Source organism: Neoarius graeffei, chromosome 9, assembly GCF_027579695.1.
Source record: "Neoarius graeffei isolate fNeoGra1 chromosome 9, fNeoGra1.pri, whole genome shotgun sequence".
Lineage (NCBI taxonomy): Eukaryota > Metazoa > Chordata > Actinopteri > Siluriformes > Ariidae > Neoarius > Neoarius graeffei.
In genome coordinates, this window is record NC_083577.1 from 38,562,391 (window position 1) to 38,581,642 (window position 19,252).

A 19,252-nucleotide genomic window follows, 5' to 3' on the forward strand; every position below is an offset into this window, starting at 1 on the left:
TAACTTTTCACTGCTTCCCGGTGAATCCAGAAAGATGAAAACAGTGGCGAGCTGCAGTTAAACAGGAAGATTGGATGCCAACAAAGTATTCCTGTGTGTGAAGAACATTTTATAAATCAGGTTAGTGTGAAAGCTCTATGTAACATTAAAATGCATCTCTGGATGTGGGCTTTGGACAAGATAGCATGATTAGACTTAATGCTTGGCTCAGCTAGCAGCATGTTTGTTATGCACTAATAATGTAGACTCAGCTAAACACCTTAAAATATGCTAGATCAAGGCTCTGGCTTGTTTGTTACTACTAGAAGTCTGCATGTGAGCTTACCTTTGTCATAATAAGGCTTTTTTCTTTATTAGGAATTTCCCATAACATTCTGGCATGAAACCTGCCTTGAAATACTGGCAGGTATCTGTACTTTTGTAAGTCTTTAGCATCTCTGGTGTATTTAGAAGCCCCAAATACTAAATAGTTCAGGATGTCGAAGTGTTCCAAATCCAGTAGTTGGTTTACCGAACACTTTTCAAGTGGAATAAATACATTTGTGGGTAAATTAAGAAGAAGCAGCATTTATTTTTGTGCCATGCACACTTGAGCACAGCAAAATACCTCCTCTGCATGTCATCCAATCTGAAGCAATGAACATGCAGTGCAACGTGGTACACACACACACACACACACAAAGTGAGAGAGCAAGAGAGAGAGAGATGATCAGAATAAACAATAAATAAATAAATTTGTGGGTAAATTATATGGATCTGTGATGTCTGCATGTTTTAGCTGTTGGATGTAACACAATCAGCTGGTATAATCTAAATTTTTAATTTATTGGCGCCATCTTGGTGTCACACAGTTCCATAGTTATGCTAGTTAAAGCTCTTTTTTTTTTTAAGCTCCCCACATTTGGCTATTTCCATAGAGCTAAACTGTTTACCTTAAGGGATAGGAACAGTCCCAAAGTGGAGAAAAGTGACCCTCAGCACATCAAAATGATCACATCTTGTTCACATGATATTGTTCTTGTGAGACATGGGAAAGTCCCATGCACAATAAAAAATAAAAATAAAAAGACAATAAATTGAAAATTTCAGATGTCTTTGCAGTCAGTACCTTTAATTGTCTCATCTCATCTCATTATCTCTAGCCGCTTTATCCTTCTACAGGGTCACAGGCAAGCTGGAGCCTATCCCAGCTGACTATGGGCGAAAGGCGGGGTACACCCTGGACAAGTCGCCAGGTCATCACAGGGCTGACACATAGACACAGACAACCATTCACACTCACATTCACACCTACGGTCAATTTAGAGTCACCAGTTAACCTAAACTGCATGTCTTTGGACTGTGGGGGAAACCGGAGCACCCGGAGGAAACCCACGCGGACACGGGGAGAACATGCAAACTCCACACAGAAAGGCCCTCGCCGGCCCCGGGGCTCGAACCCAGGACCTTCTTGCTGTGAGGCGACAGCGCTAACCACTACACCACCGTGCCGCCCCACCTTTAATTCATCTCATCTCATTATCTCTAGCCGCTTTATCCTTCTACAGGGTCGCAGGCAAGCTGGAGCCTATCCCAGCTGACTATGGGCGAAAGGCGGGGTACACCCTGGACAAGTCGCCAGGTCATCACAGGGCTGACACATAGACACAGACAACCATTCACACTCACATTCACACCTACGGTCAATTTAGAGTCACCAGTTAACCTAACCTGCATGTCTTTGGACTGTGGGGGAAACCGGAGCACCCGGAGGAAACCCACGCGGACACGGGGAGAACATGCAAACTCCACACAGAAAGGCCCTCGCCGGCCCCGGGGCTCGAACCCAGGACCTTCTTGCTGTGAGGCGACAGCGCTAACCACTACACCACCGTGCCGCCCCACCTTTAATTGTATTTTGCAAATATAAACGAAGTTAGAATTTGATGCCTGCAACACACTCAAAAAAAAAGTTGGGACAGAGACAAAATAAGACTGAAAAGTTTATAAGATATTCAAGTAACCATTTTGGAAGATTCCACAATAAGCAGGTTAATTGCTATCGTGATTGAATATAAAAGAAGCATGAACCAAAGGCTCAGTCTTTTGCAAACAAGGATGGGTCATGGCTCACCCCTTTGTATCAAAATTCATGAGAGAAATGTTAATCAATGCAAAAAGAACATTTCTCAATGCAAGATTTTATGTCTTTCAAAATCTACAGTACATAATATTGTGAAAAGATTCAGGGCATTCAGAGACATCTCAGTGGGTAAAAGGCAAGGTAGGAAACCACTGTTGAATGTGCATGACCTTCGAGTCCTTAGGCGGCACTGCCTGAGAACTGTCATGCTAATGTGGCAAATATAGCCACATGGGCTCAGGAGTACTTTGGAAAACCTGCTGCTACATCCAGGAACGCAACCTGAAACTGCATTATGCAAGGAGGAAGTCATTCGTCAATTCTATGCAGAAATGCTGCCAATTTCTCTGGGCCTGAACTCATCTCAGATGGACCAAAAGATCGTGGAAACATGTGCTGTGGTCAGAGGAGTCCACATTTCAGCTTGTTTTTGGGAAAACTGGACATTGAGTTTTCAGTGCCAAAGGTGAAAACAACCATCCTGTTTATCAGAGAAAGGTGCAAAAGCCAGCATCTGTGATGGTATGGGGTGCATAAGCACCCATGGCATGGGTGAGTTGCATGTATGTGAAGTTACCATTGATATATTGGGGCATATATTGGGATTTTAGAGAGTCATATTCATCAAGGCAACGTCTCTTACCAGGAACTCCATGCTTATTTTAGCAGGACAGTGCCAGGCCTCATTCTGCACAGGCTACAACAGTGTGGCTTTGTAGACACAGAGTGCATGTGCTTGAATGGCCTGCTGCCAGTCCAGATCTGTCTCCTATTGAGAAAGTATGGAGCATTATGAAAAGGAGACTCAGACAACGGTGACCACAGACTGCTGAGCAGCTGAAGTCTTGTATCAAGCAAGAATGGACAAAAAGTTCCCAAATGCTAAACTGCAACAATGAGTACCCTCAGTTCCCATACGATTAAAAAGTGTTTTTAAAGGAAAAGTGATGTAATGCCATGGTAATAATGCCTCTGTCCCAACTTTTTTTTTTTTTTGCAGGCATTAAATTCTAATTTTGTTTATATTTACAAAATACAATTATCTTGGTTAGTAAAACTATTGAAGATCTTTTCTTAGTACTTTTGTCAGTTAAATAAAAGTTCACATGAATTAACAAATCAGAGATTTTTGTTTTTATTGCATTAGTGCTCTTGCGGAAGGCAGTCGCATTCTCTGCCTCTCCCTCCCCTTATCTTTCCTGCTTCTGCTGTCTCATCTGCCTAGTGTCTAAACTTTTGAGAGACTCTCTCCGCACTGCTCTCCAAACTAAAAACCATGGAACTGATAAACTGGTCTCCTCATGCAATTGACACAATCTTCTCGACGAGAAGCCTGAGTTCAGGGGAACCAGCCTGTCCTGCCAGAACATTCGCAGCTGGCTACACGATGGATGCATGGGAGAAGTGGCAGGTTGTGTGCCTGGCGGTTCTTTCTGTGGAGGAGTTTGAAGACATCTACCTATTCGGAACCATGATTACAGGACTTTTGCTGATTGGATTAGGCATTGCCATGGTTTATTGAGAAAATCAGAAAATGGTGACAGCTGTTCAAAGCCCCATAAAGCATGATTGAAGCGGTGGGCAGAGCTGTCGGCACTCAGACTGTGGCTATTCAGAACTTGAACCACAACGTGGATATCATCATGGAGAAGCTTTCGGCATTGCAGGGGAAGATGGACTTGAATGACCAGTGTGGACAGTGAACTATTTGAACCATCAGAGTAGGCGTGTAAAGGAATGCAGCTGCTTGACCCAAAGACCAAACAATCTTATCTGTTTCGGCTCTCCCAGCCAGCACTGGCCTTGGCCAAGGCTGTTGCTGGTACAACAATTTCCCCCCGAAGGTCACTGCTGTTAGTCTCTCTCATATTCCTCCCCCTCCTTCCCATGGTCGCTGTATTTACCCCCAGTATGACAAGTCGGTAAGTGCCGTCTGGCTGCAGGACTGGGCTGCTTGTTTGCGCTGGGTTACCCATACCTCCGCCCTCTCCCTCATCCCCTTCCCCCTCGAGTCCTGAGTCATGTATAAAAGTGTACTGTGTTATTTTTGTGCTTATGTGCTGAGGTGTTTTTTTTTAATGTTCCCATACTGTACTCCCCCTAGGGGTTGTGGGGGTTGCTTTTTTTCTCCTCCCCTCCCCTCATGTTACTACTGTATTTTTCATCCCTGTCTTCCTGTCCTGTCTACTCCCCCTGTGTTGATTGCATGTGTGTGTATATGTATGGACAGGTTGACGGCTAATTTCGCTGGTACTTGTGACTAGTGACAATAAAGGGTTATTCATCATTCATCATCATCATTTTGGAAAATATCCCAACTTTTCTGAAATTTTAGTTATTATATTATATAATTAGCATAGATGTATCCATGTTCTGTGTACTTAGCCATACCTAGTTTTATTTTTTCTTTATATCTCCTGCACGTCTAAAAAGTTCTTGTAACAGAAAAGCCCTGTTCAATGCTGCAGTCCACCATTCCTATTAAATCTAGACAGATCTTTCTGTTTCTAAGTAAAGGATATGAATCTGTCCAATGTTGGTAAACATGACAATAGGCACAATAATATTCTGTGCTTCTGTCTTCTCGAGGTAAGTCTGTGACAGGAGACCCACACACATGGTGTCAGCTTTCTTTGAGAACACAATGGCATCCTTCCCCAAGCGCATGGAGCCTGAAGTAAAACCATTACCATAAAGACCCACTGGGGCATGGCCTCTTACTGTCTGCTTTTTACTGAAGCCAAAACTGAGAGAGAGAGAGAGAGAGAGAGAGAGAGAGAGAGAGAGAGATGTCAGTAAAAAGAGACCATATACTGTTTACACAAGAACAAATATGTAATTGAAGTGCTGCATTATCTACTTGTCCTCTGAAGGATAATGGAGGCTTCATGAGCACACTCCTACCTGAGCATTTTATGCATCTTGTCATAATCCATGCCTTTTCCATTATCCATGAAGATAAGGCAGTCCTGGTCATTGACCATTGTTTTTTCAATCCAGAATTGTTTTGCATTGACATCTGGGTCATAAGCATTGTCTGTCAATAGGGAAAAAAAAGGAAAAATGTCAGTGAGAGTATTGAGAACAACAATGCTGAGCAAACTACAAACATGGCCACTCATTACTACAATGCCCATGAGCCACAGCACCCCCTATCACTGGAGTATTGACCGCAGCTGAAGTTCATCATCAATCAGCAACCACGCTACTTAAACCTCTCTCTCACAAACACTCACTGCGAAGTATCGTTCTGTGTTCTCCTGTGCATACCGAGCCTTATCTCTCTGCCTGCCTATTGTTATTCTGATTCTCACGATCCTTCCTTGTTTACGCTTCCTGTCTTCTCTACATTGTCCTGTTCGCCAATCGACCGACCCTCATCTATCCCTGACCACGATTCTAGTCTCACAGTTTGGCTTCGTTACTGTTTGTCCTCTGCAATTACATCTGTAAGTGCTTGCATCCTGACAGGATACTTTGCCTACAATGGATGTAGCCGAGGAGGCGAAACAAACTGCACTGAATGCTCAGGGACATTTGTTGGGAGAACATCAACAGATGCTTGTAGACCTCAACACACGGATAGCACAGCTTGCAGCTGTGATGTTGCAGGCCCTCCTTCCATGCCCTGAGACATCTCCTAGTTCCGTGGTCCAGCTCCCCGTCCCAGAGAGATTCGCCGGTGATGCTCGCACCTGTAAATGTTTTCTGCTTCAGTGCTCCATGTGTTTCTCTATCATGCCTAATCTCTTGGATGAACACAAAATTGCCAAGTTTCTTTCATTTCTCACTGGTAAGGTGCTACAGTGGGTGAGTGCCGTGTGGATCAGTTGAGGAAATCACATGACTTTGTACAAGCATTTCCTCAAACTTTTCAAGCAAGTCTTTGATCATGAACTAGAGGGAATCGAAGTTGGAGAGAGTCTTCTCAGCATGAAGCAGGGTTCACAGAGTGTTGCCAAATATGCCCTGGACTTCAGAACTGTGGCAGCGACAAGTGGATGGAATGAACCAGCACTAAAGGCCATGTTTCACCAAGGTCTCAGTCCTGAGGTACTTAGTGAAATGGCATGTAGGGATGAACAGTTAACATTAGACTCCCTCATTGACTTAGTGATCTGATTGGACCACCAGTCAACCCTCTCTTAAGGAAACCTCCATACCCGTCCAACCGTCTGATGAAGCTGCACCCATGGAGGTTTCTAACACACATCTGAAACATTCAAAATGAGAAAGAAGGAGAAAAGAGGGTCTCTGCTGTTATTGTGGGAGTCCTGAACATCAAATTGGACAGTGCCCTATTTTCCCATCTCACTCCAACCCCGTGGAAGCCTTGAACCATGCAGTGAGTCCTGAAAGAAAATTAACACTCATTCATTTAAAGTACCAGTGTTGCTAAAGTTGCAGTCAGCCACACACCTTCTATCTGCCTTTGTTGACTCAGGGGCAGAGGGGAACTTCATCAACATCATGGTCATCAAAAAATATGCCTTGCCCACAATCCCTCTGCAGAGTTCACTCAGCATCCGAGCTGTCAACGGAGGACCCATAAATGATTGTTTCATCACCACCTGAACTGCTCCCATTTGCATTCAGGTGGGAGCACTTCATTCAGAACACATCTCCCTCTATGTCACGACAATGGTACATCATGACATCATTCTTGGCTATCCTTGGTTGCAACTTCATGACCCACTGATCTCATGGCAGAATAAGGAAATTCTTTAATGGTCTCTCACATGCTTTCAAACCTGTCTTTCATATCCATGCCTTTTGTATTGCATCAACATCAGTTGAGAGCCCTCAACCAGATTCCATGGCACATATCCCCAAGTGTTACTAGGATCTACAGGAAGTCTTCAGCAAGGAGAAAGCTTGTGGGCTAACACCCCACCGACTGTACGACTGTGCCACAGACCTTCTACCAGGTATGTCACCCCCGTGGGGCCAAATCTACCCAGGACACTTCCAGTCAGTCTTCCACCGGGCCTTCTCTAATGTACCCAAGCATCTCCGAGGGCGACTCATCAATTGGGCACACATGTCTCCTGCCACAGGACATCCTGGCAGCCATTGAACTCATCAGATGCTTAGAAACAAGTACTGGTGGGAGAACATGCTCACGGAGATCAACCAGTTCATCACATCATGCTCCTAGTGTGTACAAGCAAAGGTTCCATGGACTCCTCCAGCAGGTAAGCTTTGTCCGCTTACAGTACCTCAGAGACCTTGGTCACACATAGCCATCAACTATATCACCAACTTACCACCATCCCAGGGCAACACCACCATCATGGTGATAGTCAACAGGTTCTCCAAGGCAGTGAAACTCTTCCCATTTCCAGGTATCCCCACAGCACTCCAGACAGCAGAACTATTGTTCCAACAGGTGTTCAGATACTACAGTATCCCTGAGGACATAGTTAGCAACAGAGGTCCCCAGTTTATCTCACGCTTATGAACTTGCTTCATGGAACAGCTTGGTATCTCAGTAAGTCTCACATCAGGCTACTCTCCCCAATCCAATGGTCAAGTGGAACAGGCCAACCAGGAGATCGGCTGCTTCCTACAGATTTTCTGCATGAAAAACCAGGGGGACTGGTTTTGCTTCATCCCATGGGCTGAGTATGCACAGAACTCACTCAAGCACTCTGCAACTCCCTTTCAGTGCATAGTCAGCTACCAACCACCACTGTTCCCCTGGGACAACTCACCAGTTCAAGTCCAAGCTGTTGAAGAGTGGTTTTCTCGCAGCCAAGCTATCTGGGAGGATTTACCTCAGTGTATTGAGAGAGTCACCACCCAATACAAGGAATATGCTGATAAGCACAGAAGTAGCAACCCAGAGTTCTCACCAGGTGAGAGAGTGTGGGTTTCAACCAAGAACCTCAGTGAACCCAACACATGCCGAAAACTACAAGCATGATACATTGGTCCATTCAAGATACTTCGATGCATAAACAAAGTTTCATACAGGTTAGAACTCCCCTTCATAGCCGAATCTCCCCTACATTTCATGTCTCCTGTTTAAAACCTGCCATTCCAGGTCCACTTGCTGAAAACTCTCCAGTTCAAGCTGTTAGGGTTGCTGGAGGTGTGGTGAATTAGGACCCAAAAGCAGAACACGCACACAGACAGTAATCCAAGAAGCGTAGTAGGTTTAATCCAGAAAAAGGCGTGGCAAAAATGCAAACAAAACTTGATTAAAAAAGCAATAATGGGAATAGTCCAGATATTTAAAAAAAAAGTGAAACTTGACTTGAAAAAAACGAGGCAGGCAAAGACATGAAAAAACACTTGGAGAAAACCCACGAAAAAACTCTCGAGGCAAAAAAAATGGCTAGAGTCTACATACGAGACGTTCTGGTACTGTTTGTGGCTGAGAACAGCATTTAAAAAGGCAGCGGTGATAATCAGGAAGTGAATGCAGGTGAGCGCTCACTGAACGGGGAAGCAGGCAGGATGGAATTCCCATCCCGGATCTGGATTGGAGCTGATGTGGAAGATCCACAAACTCAGGAGCGGATGTCCGGGGCGGAGCGTGACACAAGCGCATCCATCACTAAGCTTCGAGGGTGAGCCCATCTACCAAGTCAACAGGTTACTCAACTCCAGATGCAGAGGAGGTCAGGTTGAGTATTTGGTAGACTAAGAGGGCTATGGGCCTGAGGAACGAAGCTGGGTGGCAGCCAAGGACATCTTGGTCCCTTTGTTAAAGCAGGAATTCCATGCTCAACACCCAGACAAGCTCGTACCTGGGGGAGAGGGCACCCAAGGAAGAATGTAGCTGCCAGAGGGAGCTCCTCAGGGTGGGGGGTGGGGAGTTCAGTCAGTGAGAGTATTGAGAACAACAACGCTGAACAAACTACAAGCATGGCTGCTCAAGACTACATTGCCCATGAGCCACAACACCCCCTGTCACCAAAGTATTGAACATAGCTGAAGTTCATCATCAATCAGCAACCACGCTACTTAAACCTCTCTCTCACAAACACTCACTGTGAAGTATTGTTCTGTGTTCTCCAGTGCATACCGAGCCTTATCTCTCTGCCTGCCTATTGCTATGCTGATTCTCGCTATCCTTCCTCGTTTATGCTTTCTTTCTTCTCTACGTTGTCCTGTTTGCCAATTGACTGACTCTTGCCTGTCCCTGACCATGATTCTAGTCTCACGATTTGGCTTTGTTACTGTTTGTTCTCCACTCTCCTCTGCAATTACATCTGTAAGTACCTGCATTCTGACAAAAAAAATCACATGCTATCCAATGTTACTTCAGTGCAGTTTGCCTGTGTCATGTACAGTGGTGCTTGAAAGTTTGTGAACCCTTTAGAATGTTCTATATTTCTGCATAAACATGACCTAAAACATCAGATTTTCACACAAGTCCTAAAAGTAGATAAAGAGAAACCAGTTAAACAAATGAGACAAAATATTATACTATGCCATTTATTTATTGAGGGAAATGATCCAATATTACATATTTGTGAGTGGTAAAAATATTTGAACCTCTAGGATTAGCAGTTAATTTGAAGGTGAAATTAGAGTCAGGTGTTTTCAATCCATGGGATGACAACCAGGTCTGAGTGGGCACCCTGTTTTACTTAAAGAACAGGGATCTGTCAAAGTCTGATCTTCACAACACATGTTTGTGGAAGTGTATCATGGCACAAACAAAGGAGATTTCTGAGGACCTCAGAAAAAGTGTTGTTGATGCTCATCAGGTTGGAAAAGGTTACAAAACTATCTCTAAAGAGTCTGGACTCCACCAATCCGCAGTCAGACAGATTGTGTACAAATGGAGGAAATTCAAGACCATTGTTACCCTCCTCAGCAGTGGTCGACCAACAAAGATCACTCCAAGAGCAAGGTGTGTAATAGTCAGCAAGGTCACAAAAGACCCCAGGGTAACTTCTAAGCAACTGAAGGCCTCTCTCAAATTGACTAATGTTAATGTTCATGAGTCCACCATCAGGAGAACACTGAACAACAATGGTGTGCATGGCAGGGTTGCAAGGAGAAAGCCACTGCTCTCCAAAAAGAACATTGCTGCTCATCTTCAGGTTGCTAAAAATCACATTGACAAGCCAGAAGGCTATTGGAAAAATCTTTTGTGGACAGATGAGACCAAAATAGAACTTTTTGGTTTAAATGAGAAGTGTTATGTTTGGAGAAAGGAAAACCCTGCATTCCAGCATAAGAACCTTATCCCATCTATGAAACATGGTGGTGGTAGTATCATGGTTTGGGCCCGTTTTGCTGCATCTGGGCCAGGACGACTTGCCATCATTGATGGAACAATGAATTCTGAATTATACCAGTGAATTCTAAAGAAAAATGTCAGGACATCTGTCCATGAACTGAATCTCAAGAGAAGGTGGATCATGCAGCAAAACAATGACCCTAAGCACACAAGTCATTCTACCAAAGAATGGTTAAAGAAGAATAAAATTAATGTTTTGGAATGGCCAAGTCAAAGTCCTGACCTTAATCCAATCGAAATGTTGTGGAGGGACCTGAAGCGAGCAGTTCATGTGAGGAAACCCACCAACATCCCAGAGTTGAAGCTGTTCTGTATGGAGGAATGGGCGAAAATTCCTCCAAGCTGGTGTGCAGGACTGATCAACAGTTATCGGAAACATTTAGTTGCAGTTATTGCTGCACAAGGGGGTCACACCAGATACTGAAAGCAAAGGTTCACATACTTTTGCTACTCACAGATATGTAATATTGGATCATTCTCCTCAATAAATAAATCACCAAGTATAATATTTTTGTCTCACTTGTTTAACTGAGTTTTCTTTAGCTACTTTTAAGACTTGTGTGAAAATCTGATGATCTTTTAGGTCATATTGATGCAGAAATATAGAAAATTCTCAAGGGTTCACAAACTTTCAAGCATCACTGTATTCTCTGGATTTTTAACATTTTTAGTCAGCTCTAAAAAGCATAACTCTAACTCAACCTTGAAAAAAAAATCATTCATATCCTATAATTTCTTTCTTTATTCTGGTTCAGGTAGTGGCAGATCCATAGCCTATCCTGAGAACACTGGGAGTGAGACTGGGAATATACCATGAAACAAATGCAAGTCTATTGCATGAATCCATTTTCAGTGTTCTATTGCTCGGGATATGTAAGTGATGTTAAATACATCAACTAACATAACGCATGCTCACTTATGTGTACACACACGTTTGCACGCACACAGACACACACACACACACACACACACACACACACACACACACACACACACAAATGACTTCTTCCTTTTGCATTCAGATTCAGAAGTATTTTAATTCTTTCTTGTCTGCATATTATGCATTCTCCATAAGGGTTAAGCCTCTAGAACTGCCCTTGTCAAACAGCCTGATTATTGCGTATAGTTCAGAATGTGGAATATTTCAACTGTTTTGAAAAATGGTGCAGCCATCAGTTGATGAAGAAAGAAGAAAAGCATAAAGAAGCAGTTTTGACTCACCAATCAGTCCTGCTATGGCACTGAAGGGCCAGGTGTGGCTAGTGGAGTTTGTGTGCAGATACCGTGGACTGATCTTTAGGAGAAAACCAATATGATAATCAAGTACCTTGACACATCAAGCTGCTAGAAAAGATGAATAAATGTTCCAATATTTGCTTAGCTTTCCAGGTTTACACCTCCATGAAAGGGCAATTAATACTACAAAGCTATGGGAATCACCACCTCCTGAAGGAGGAATAAATTTTCAAGATTCATTTTGATTTAAATACAGCATTAGTCAAAATAATGTTAACACTTTAATGAAACCAATCGGATCTGTGGTGGAAGTTCATCAATGGCGTATTGCTGTACCATCTGTAAGTAGACGTCTGACGTCACTGTTGGGGTGTCAAAAAAAGTAGGGCCCAATTACGCCAGCAGCAGTCATGGCACACCACACATTTAGGAGAAAAATAATCCATTAGTGTTAACATAATTTTGATGAACCCTGTATAATAATATGCCTTTTGCAGAGTCTCTCAATGCTTTTAGAAGAACATATTAGTTCAATAAATGACTAACAAAATGATCACAAAAACAACTCATAAAATGATAGCAAAAGCATTGTTTTACAGAGCAATCCCACCCACTCCTTTTTTATAGGCGAGCTGATCATTGGTGGAAGGAAGACAAACTTCAAGTGTCATTTAAGACCCCATTCTCATTCATCATCTCATTATCTCTAGCCGCTTTATCCTGTTCTACAGGGTCGCAGGCAAGCTGGAGCCTATCCCAGCTGACTACGGGTGAAAGGCGGGGTAATTATGAATGCAAGCCTGATCACAGCTACTGTACATTGCCAACATATTTTAAACACTGAGTAACCTTCAACACATCTCAAAACTTTTCTTTTAAAAAACATTGGAAGAGGCTGTTCTCTCTCATTTTATCTCCTTTTTTAAAGAAACAAAGTAATGAAATAATGAAGTTTTCCATTCTGTTTTTTGCAGGACAGAATCCGCTCTCTAAAATGTGACCAATGACCTCCACTACTCTACTCAGTGAGTGCCTGGAGCACGGCATCAGTGTTAAGGGTACTGTACTCAGTTGGTTTAATCTTTTTTTTTTTTAATTTTATAGCATTTTCTGTCAACATAGGTACCATTGTCTTCAACCACCACAGTCACTTCTGACATTCCCCCAGGCATTTTCATGTACATACTGCCACTGGGACACAAATGATACACAAACATATCACTAGAGCCAACAATTCCCCTGTGGGAAATTGTGAGAGTGATGCAGTGCGCGCAGCAGTCGCTATTGCAGGAGCTGCACTGTACTGTGTGAATGTATGATTTGCCATGAGGCTACAAACCTGTGTCTCTCTGAGAGGGAGCAGCCCCTCCCTCGTGTGTGTGTGTGTGTGTGTGTGTGAGAGCGGGCAGCCCCTCCCCCACCCGCACGCTGAGCGCAGAGACACAGAAAGGCACACAGAAAGGGCAGTTTTCCCTCAGAGAGCTCCCTCCAAACAACGGGGATTTACACGAAAACGGAAGGAGACATTCACAAAATTCTTTCACATTGAGTGGCACAAGGCTCTCCTGAACACATTGATGTAATGTTTTTGTCTGTAGTGTAAAAAATGAGGACAATAGAGCGAGTTAAAAACGAGTGACTTTTCTGATTTTGCAGTAGAAGCGCTGCCACGTTTATAATGGGAGTCTATGGGGCAGATTGGCTGTCCTCTCCTTACTTTAAGGCTTCTCATTCAAAAACTGTAATTCCTATCGTTTAGCTAGACCCATTGTGTGAATCAGGACAAGTGTGACTACTACTTTTGAGAAAATTATGTGTGTAGAGTGAAAATTGTGGCTGAAAACACAGTTTAAAGGAGAAAGTTTGAGCTACTTTTTCAAGCTCTCTACACTCTAACTTAACGAGCTCCACTGGTGTGTAACGCAATAGATACCCATTATAAAGCCTGAATTTCTCCAGAGTTGCTCATGGTGTTTGAGCTGGGACTGATCCAAAATTATAGAACCTAGCAAAAAAGTTGAATGCCAGATCCACAGAGAAGAAGTTTGTCTCTGTTTTAAAGTTTGAATCATGTCTCTAGGTGAAAGCATGCCAGAGCAGCGGATGTTTGAAAAAGTGCCTTTTTTTTCAATTAATTCCATAGAAATGAATGGGAAATTTTGGACGATTTATACATAAACATGGAGCTGTATCTTCTTCTGCCATCTGGTGGCCACTATTCTTTAAAGATGCTAATTGAGTATAGTGAATGTTAAAAATTAGATGGCAAGTAATTTTCTAAATGAAAACAAAACAGATCATTTTGTCCAGGTTGCCCTAATGCATTTTTATGAAACTTGGGTTCTTGCACATCTTATGTCACATACCATGCAAAAAAAACCCTTGGGCTATTTTTCTTTGTTTTTATTTCTCTACATATTCTTCACAGTTTGATCAGGTGTCAAATCCCACCCACCAACCAGCTTCCCCCGATCATCCAACAACTACCAACTGGGTATAGGGAGAAGGCTAGCATCTGCTTTCTGTAAGACACATTAAGTTAGTCAAACATTTTTTCAGACTGCCTGCTCACAGGGCAATGTAACGCACTCAGAGGCAAGTGCTGTCTGCCCTCTTCTGCAAACATGAGCTCACAGATGCCCATAATTAACTAGTTTCACTGAGATTGACGGAGGAGAGGCTTCAAGCTATAGATGACAGTGCCATAATCAGGACCCAAACTCACCATTTTAGACCAACACGGCAAACACTTCTCTGTTGTGGCATTTGGGAGTCAACCTTAGTGTAATTTTTAAACTCGAGCTAAAATTTGAAAAGCAAATCACTGCGGTTCTTAAAAGCAGCTTCAGCATATAACAATCATCAACATCAAACCATCTCTTTCCTCACATGAGCTAGAAAATATATGCTGAGATCAGCCACTCATCTGATGCACATCTACAACTAGTTCAAAATTCTTTATCTCAGCTGTATTCAGGTGCAAAGAAGAGGAATCTTATTACTCCAGTTTTAGCTTCCATTCATTAGCTCCAGTTAATAGTAGGATTGAGTAGATGGGTTTGTTGGTTTTTAAAGCTTTAAATGGACTGGCACAGGCTTACATTGCAGATATGCTTTGTATACATACTTCTTCTAGACTTTAAAAGCCTACCACACAGCTACTGCTGACTATTCCTGCCTGAACAACAAATCACACTGCCTGAGTACAGCAATGAAGAAATGAAAGCAAAAGTTATCCTACCAAACACAAGTTCTGAGAAATGAAACTGCAACCCAACAGGTATACTTCAGTTGTTCAATTCAAACAATTTTACTTCATTAAATTCCCTTATGGGTGGCACGGTGGTGTAGTGGTTAGCGCTGTCGCCTCACAGCAAGAAGGTCCAGGTTCGAGCCCCGTGGCCGGCGAGGGCCTTTCTGTGCGGAGTTTGCATGTTCTCCCTGTGTCCGCGTGGGTTTCCTCCGGGTGCTCCGGTTTCCCCCACAGTCCAAAGACATGCAGGTTAGGTTAACTGGTGACTCTAAATTGACCGTAGGTGTGAATGTGAGTGTGAATGGTTGTCTGTGTCTATGTGTCAGCCCTGTGATGACCTGGTGACTTGTCCAGGGTGTACCCCGCCTTTCGCCCGTAGTCAGCTGGGATAGGCTCCAGCTTGCCTGTGACCCTGTAGAACAGGATAAAGCGGCTAGAGATAATGAGATGAGAAATTCCCTTATTTATTATAAATTAACTCAATCATTTATCTTGATGCCAGAGTGCTGAAATTCTCACATCTCAAATTAAATGTGCAGGAGAGTGAATAAAAAACAAAAAAAACAAACAAAAAAAAACACAGCCATAAAAAGTACACCTGTAACTATAATTTTATATGAATTATTTTCAACCTTTACTGCTATATACAAAAAGTTTAGCTTAGTTATAGCCTGTAAGTACTTACCATGCTAAAGGGCATTTTAGTTGTTTGTGCCGCCATCTTTAAAATTTATTGATATAAATAAAATTATTTATTCCAATGTGAGCTTCTTATGAAGGAACAGGACACTTTTCTACTGTTTTGAAACACAGGAAAGATGCATCAACTTTTATACTGAGGAAGCTCCACCCCTTGTGACTCAACACAGAGAGTGGATACTTATACAGTTCATCATTGGTTCATTTTATTTATTTATATGCAGTGTTAGGTGCCAGTTTGTGTAGTTTTCTGCACAGTAAATGGCAACCTTCAGTCAGATCTATGACTACTGTATATTTCATTTCTGGGAGTAATTCTCAACTGAGAGTAATTTCTGGGAGTAATTCTCAACTGAGAGTAATTTCTGGGAGTAATTCTCAACTCAGAGTTCATATCTGTAGTGTTATGCAAAAGATTCGCTGTCACTCAGCCATCATCTTTAGGTCCACTTTATTAACTTATGGAAACATAACACAGGAATGAATGAATGACGACCGTTCTGTTATTTGGCGCGCTGGACTCACCAGTGTTATAACATAAAAGGTCCGGCTTTAAACAACCACTATCTATTCCTATGCCCTGTATTACTCAATAAAACACCATTACAACACATCACCCTTTCTTTGAGTCTTTTAAGACATGTGCTCAGAAGGTATGCAATTTTGTAACAAACCAGCATGAATACTGTTAATGGACCAACTCCAAACATTTCCATAACTATGAATTTACCAACATCCATATTTTCAGGTGTACAGCTCTCTTCTTTTTTTTTTTAGGCTGACCATTAACTCATTGTTCACAGAATAGTTTCAGTATTTCTTTTTTATTAAACAAAACAGTGTCTCAGGTTCAATTTTCATTTCAACGGTCATTTCACTTCAAACAGCCTTTGATGAAATAGTCTCTTAACATGAATTCATCTTGAACTAAGGCAATAACATCATGTAGTTCTGTCATAACTACTGTACATATTCTCCATATCTATCTGGTGGCCTCACAAGTCTGCCACTGGAAGTAACACGTGCTGGAGTTGGTGGTACAGTGACTGGAGGTGTGGCAAGAGGTGGATCAACCTCTGGAGCAGATGAGTGTAAATGTCCATCACACTCAATGTTTCCCTCTCCACCCCTCTCTGAAGTCTCTGGAGCAGATTGGAGGGGCCGTATGTGATGACGGTGTGGCAGCAGGGGCGTGGTCAAGCGCCGGTCTGTGACAGGAGGGTGGAGCCAGGGAAGGTGAGTGGCAGAATCACTACACCTGACGGTAATTAACCTGTGTTTTGTGTGTGTTTTCCCCAGTAAACCGCTCCCTATTTAAGGAGGCTGAGAGAGAGCAGAGGGAGCGCGACCCGGGATTGGAGGAAGAGTGTGTGTGTCTGAGTGTGTGTGCGCGCGCGCTTACGCTGCTTAACTGAAAAGTTGGGAAAATAAATAAGCCTTCTCTACCTCCAAGCGTTGTCCTGCCGTCCTCTGTGCTCACACAACACCTTCACCCCTTGTGCTCCCCCCAATGCCTCGTCTTGCACCAGGCTTTGGCGGATCGAGGTCTGATTGCAACCTGAATCCACCAACGCCTGATATGTAGCCCCTTGTACACTTACCGGTATGCGATACGCTCCGGCCCGATCGAGGGCAGCCTCTGGCGCGTCGGGGATCCGCACCACCGCCCCCACCTCCATCGCTGCACACTGTTGCAGCAGGTGGCCCAGTTCCCCGCAGCGCCAGCAAACCGGCCCGGGCCTTCCCTCTGCAGCTGTGTTCTGGGGCTCACTCACTTGAGGGGGGGGAGAGACAGACACAGAAGGGAGAAATGGGAGGGCACCACGGGTGCGGCGGGCCGGCTGGGGTGGAGCCACCTCCCTGGTGGGGAATGGGGCGAGGACGGGACACGGGAGGAGAGGGGGAAGAAAGAGAGAGAGAAGAGGAGAGAGAAGACGATGTCATCCTGTTGCCCACGTTGAGTGGCAAGGACCCTTTGAGGTCACACGGCGAGTCGGGGACGTCGACTATGAGGTTAGGCGAATGGACAGGGAGGGGGCACTACAGATCTACCACCTCAATCTGCTGAAACTCTGGAACGAGGAGGTCCCCGTGGCGTTGGTGTCGGTAGTTCCGGAGAAGGCGGAGCTGGGGCCGGAGGTCCAAAAAGGGACATTGGCATCACGTACCTCTCCGGTCCCCTGTGGAGACCACCTCTCCCCGACCCAACTCACGGAGGTCGCCCAGTTGCAGGCCGAGTTTTTGGATGTGTTCTCGCCCCTGCCCGGTCGCACTAACCTCATAGAACACCACATAGAGACGCCCCCGGGGGTGGTAGTGCGTAGCCGTCCTTATAGATTACCCGAACACAAAAAAAAAGGTGGTTCGGGAAGAACTTCAGGCCATGCTCGCAATGGGCATCGTCGAGGAGTCCCACAGTGACTGGAGCAGCCCGGTGGTCTTGGTTCCCAAGGCCGACGGCTCGGTCCGGTTCTGTGTGGACTATAGAAAAGTCAACGCGGTGTCTAAATTCGATGCGTACCCAATGCCTCGTATTGATGAGCTGCTCGATCGACTAGGCATGGCTCGCTTATACTCGACACTGGATTTGACGAAGGGATATTGGCAGATCCCCTTGACTCCATTATCCCGGGAAAAAATGGCCTTTTCCACACCGTTCGGCTTACACCAGTTTGTCACACTTCTGTTTGGGCTGTTTGGGACGCCCGCTGCGTTTCAGCGGCTGATGGACCGGGTCCTCCGGCCCCACGCCACCTATGCGGCCGCTTACCTAGACGACATCATCATTTATAGTAATGACTGGCAGCGGCACCTGCAACACCTGAGGGCCGTCCTTAGGTCGCTGAGGCGGGCGGGGCTCACTGCCAACCTGAAGAAGTGTGTGATTGGGCGGGTGGAAGTACGGTATCTGGGCTTCCACTTGGGTAACGGGCAGGTGCGTCCCCAAATTAATAAGACAGCAGTGATTGCGGCCTGCCCGAGGCCCAAGACCAAAAAGGGGGTGAGACAGTTCCTGGGGCTGGCTGGCTACTATCGTAGGTTTATACCTAATTATTCGGACGTCACCAGCCTGCTGACTGACCTCACTAAAAAGGGGGCGCCAGATCCGGTCCAGTGGATGGAGCAGTGCCAGCGGGCTTTCTCTGAGGTAAAGGCTGCACTGTGTGGGGGGCCACTGTTACACTCCCCTGACTTCTCTCTCCCTTTTTTGTTGCAGACGGATGCGTCGGACAGAGGGCTGGGGGCCGTTTTGTCCCAGGAGGTGGAGGGGGAGGATCACCCAGTCCTATACATCAGCCAAAAGCTGTCAGTGCGTGAGGGGCGCTACAGCACAATTGAGAAAGAGTGCCTGGCGATCAAGTGGGCGGTCCTCGCCCTCCATTACTACCTGCTGGGGCGCTCTTTCACCCTCTGTTCGGACCACGCGCCCCTCCAGTGGCTCCACCGCATGAAGGATGCCAACGTGCGGATCACCCATTGGTATCTGGCACTCCAACCCTTCAACTTCAAGGTGGTCCACAAGCCGGGGGCGCAGATGGTCGTGGCAGGCTTCCTCTCCCGTCAAGGGGGGGTGAGTCAGCTGCGGGCCGGACGGGCGCCCGGCCTGAGTCGGGCGGTGGGGGTATGTGGCAGCGGGGGCGTGGTCAAGCGCCAGTCTGTGACAGGAGGGTGGAGCCAGGGA

The 19,252-nt window shown here is 44.8% G+C and overlaps 1 protein-coding gene across 1 annotated transcript in view; it reads right to left on the reverse strand.

Annotated features, from left to right (window-relative positions):
• The window catches only part of LOC132891651 (MORC family CW-type zinc finger protein 3-like), a 168,452-nt gene extending 152,860 nt beyond the window's left edge, over positions 1-15,592 (reverse strand). The window contains exons 1-4 of the mRNA XM_060929443.1: positions 15,557-15,592; positions 11,604-11,676; positions 5,027-5,159; positions 4,645-4,868 (exon numbers count right to left, since the gene is read on the reverse strand). Coding sequence (XP_060785426.1) covers positions 4,645-4,868; positions 5,027-5,159; positions 11,604-11,676; positions 15,557-15,592 — 466 coding nt within the window. The remainder of the gene's footprint in view (positions 1-4,644; positions 4,869-5,026; positions 5,160-11,603; positions 11,677-15,556) is intronic.
• Between the last annotated feature and the right edge of the window lie 3,660 nt (positions 15,593-19,252).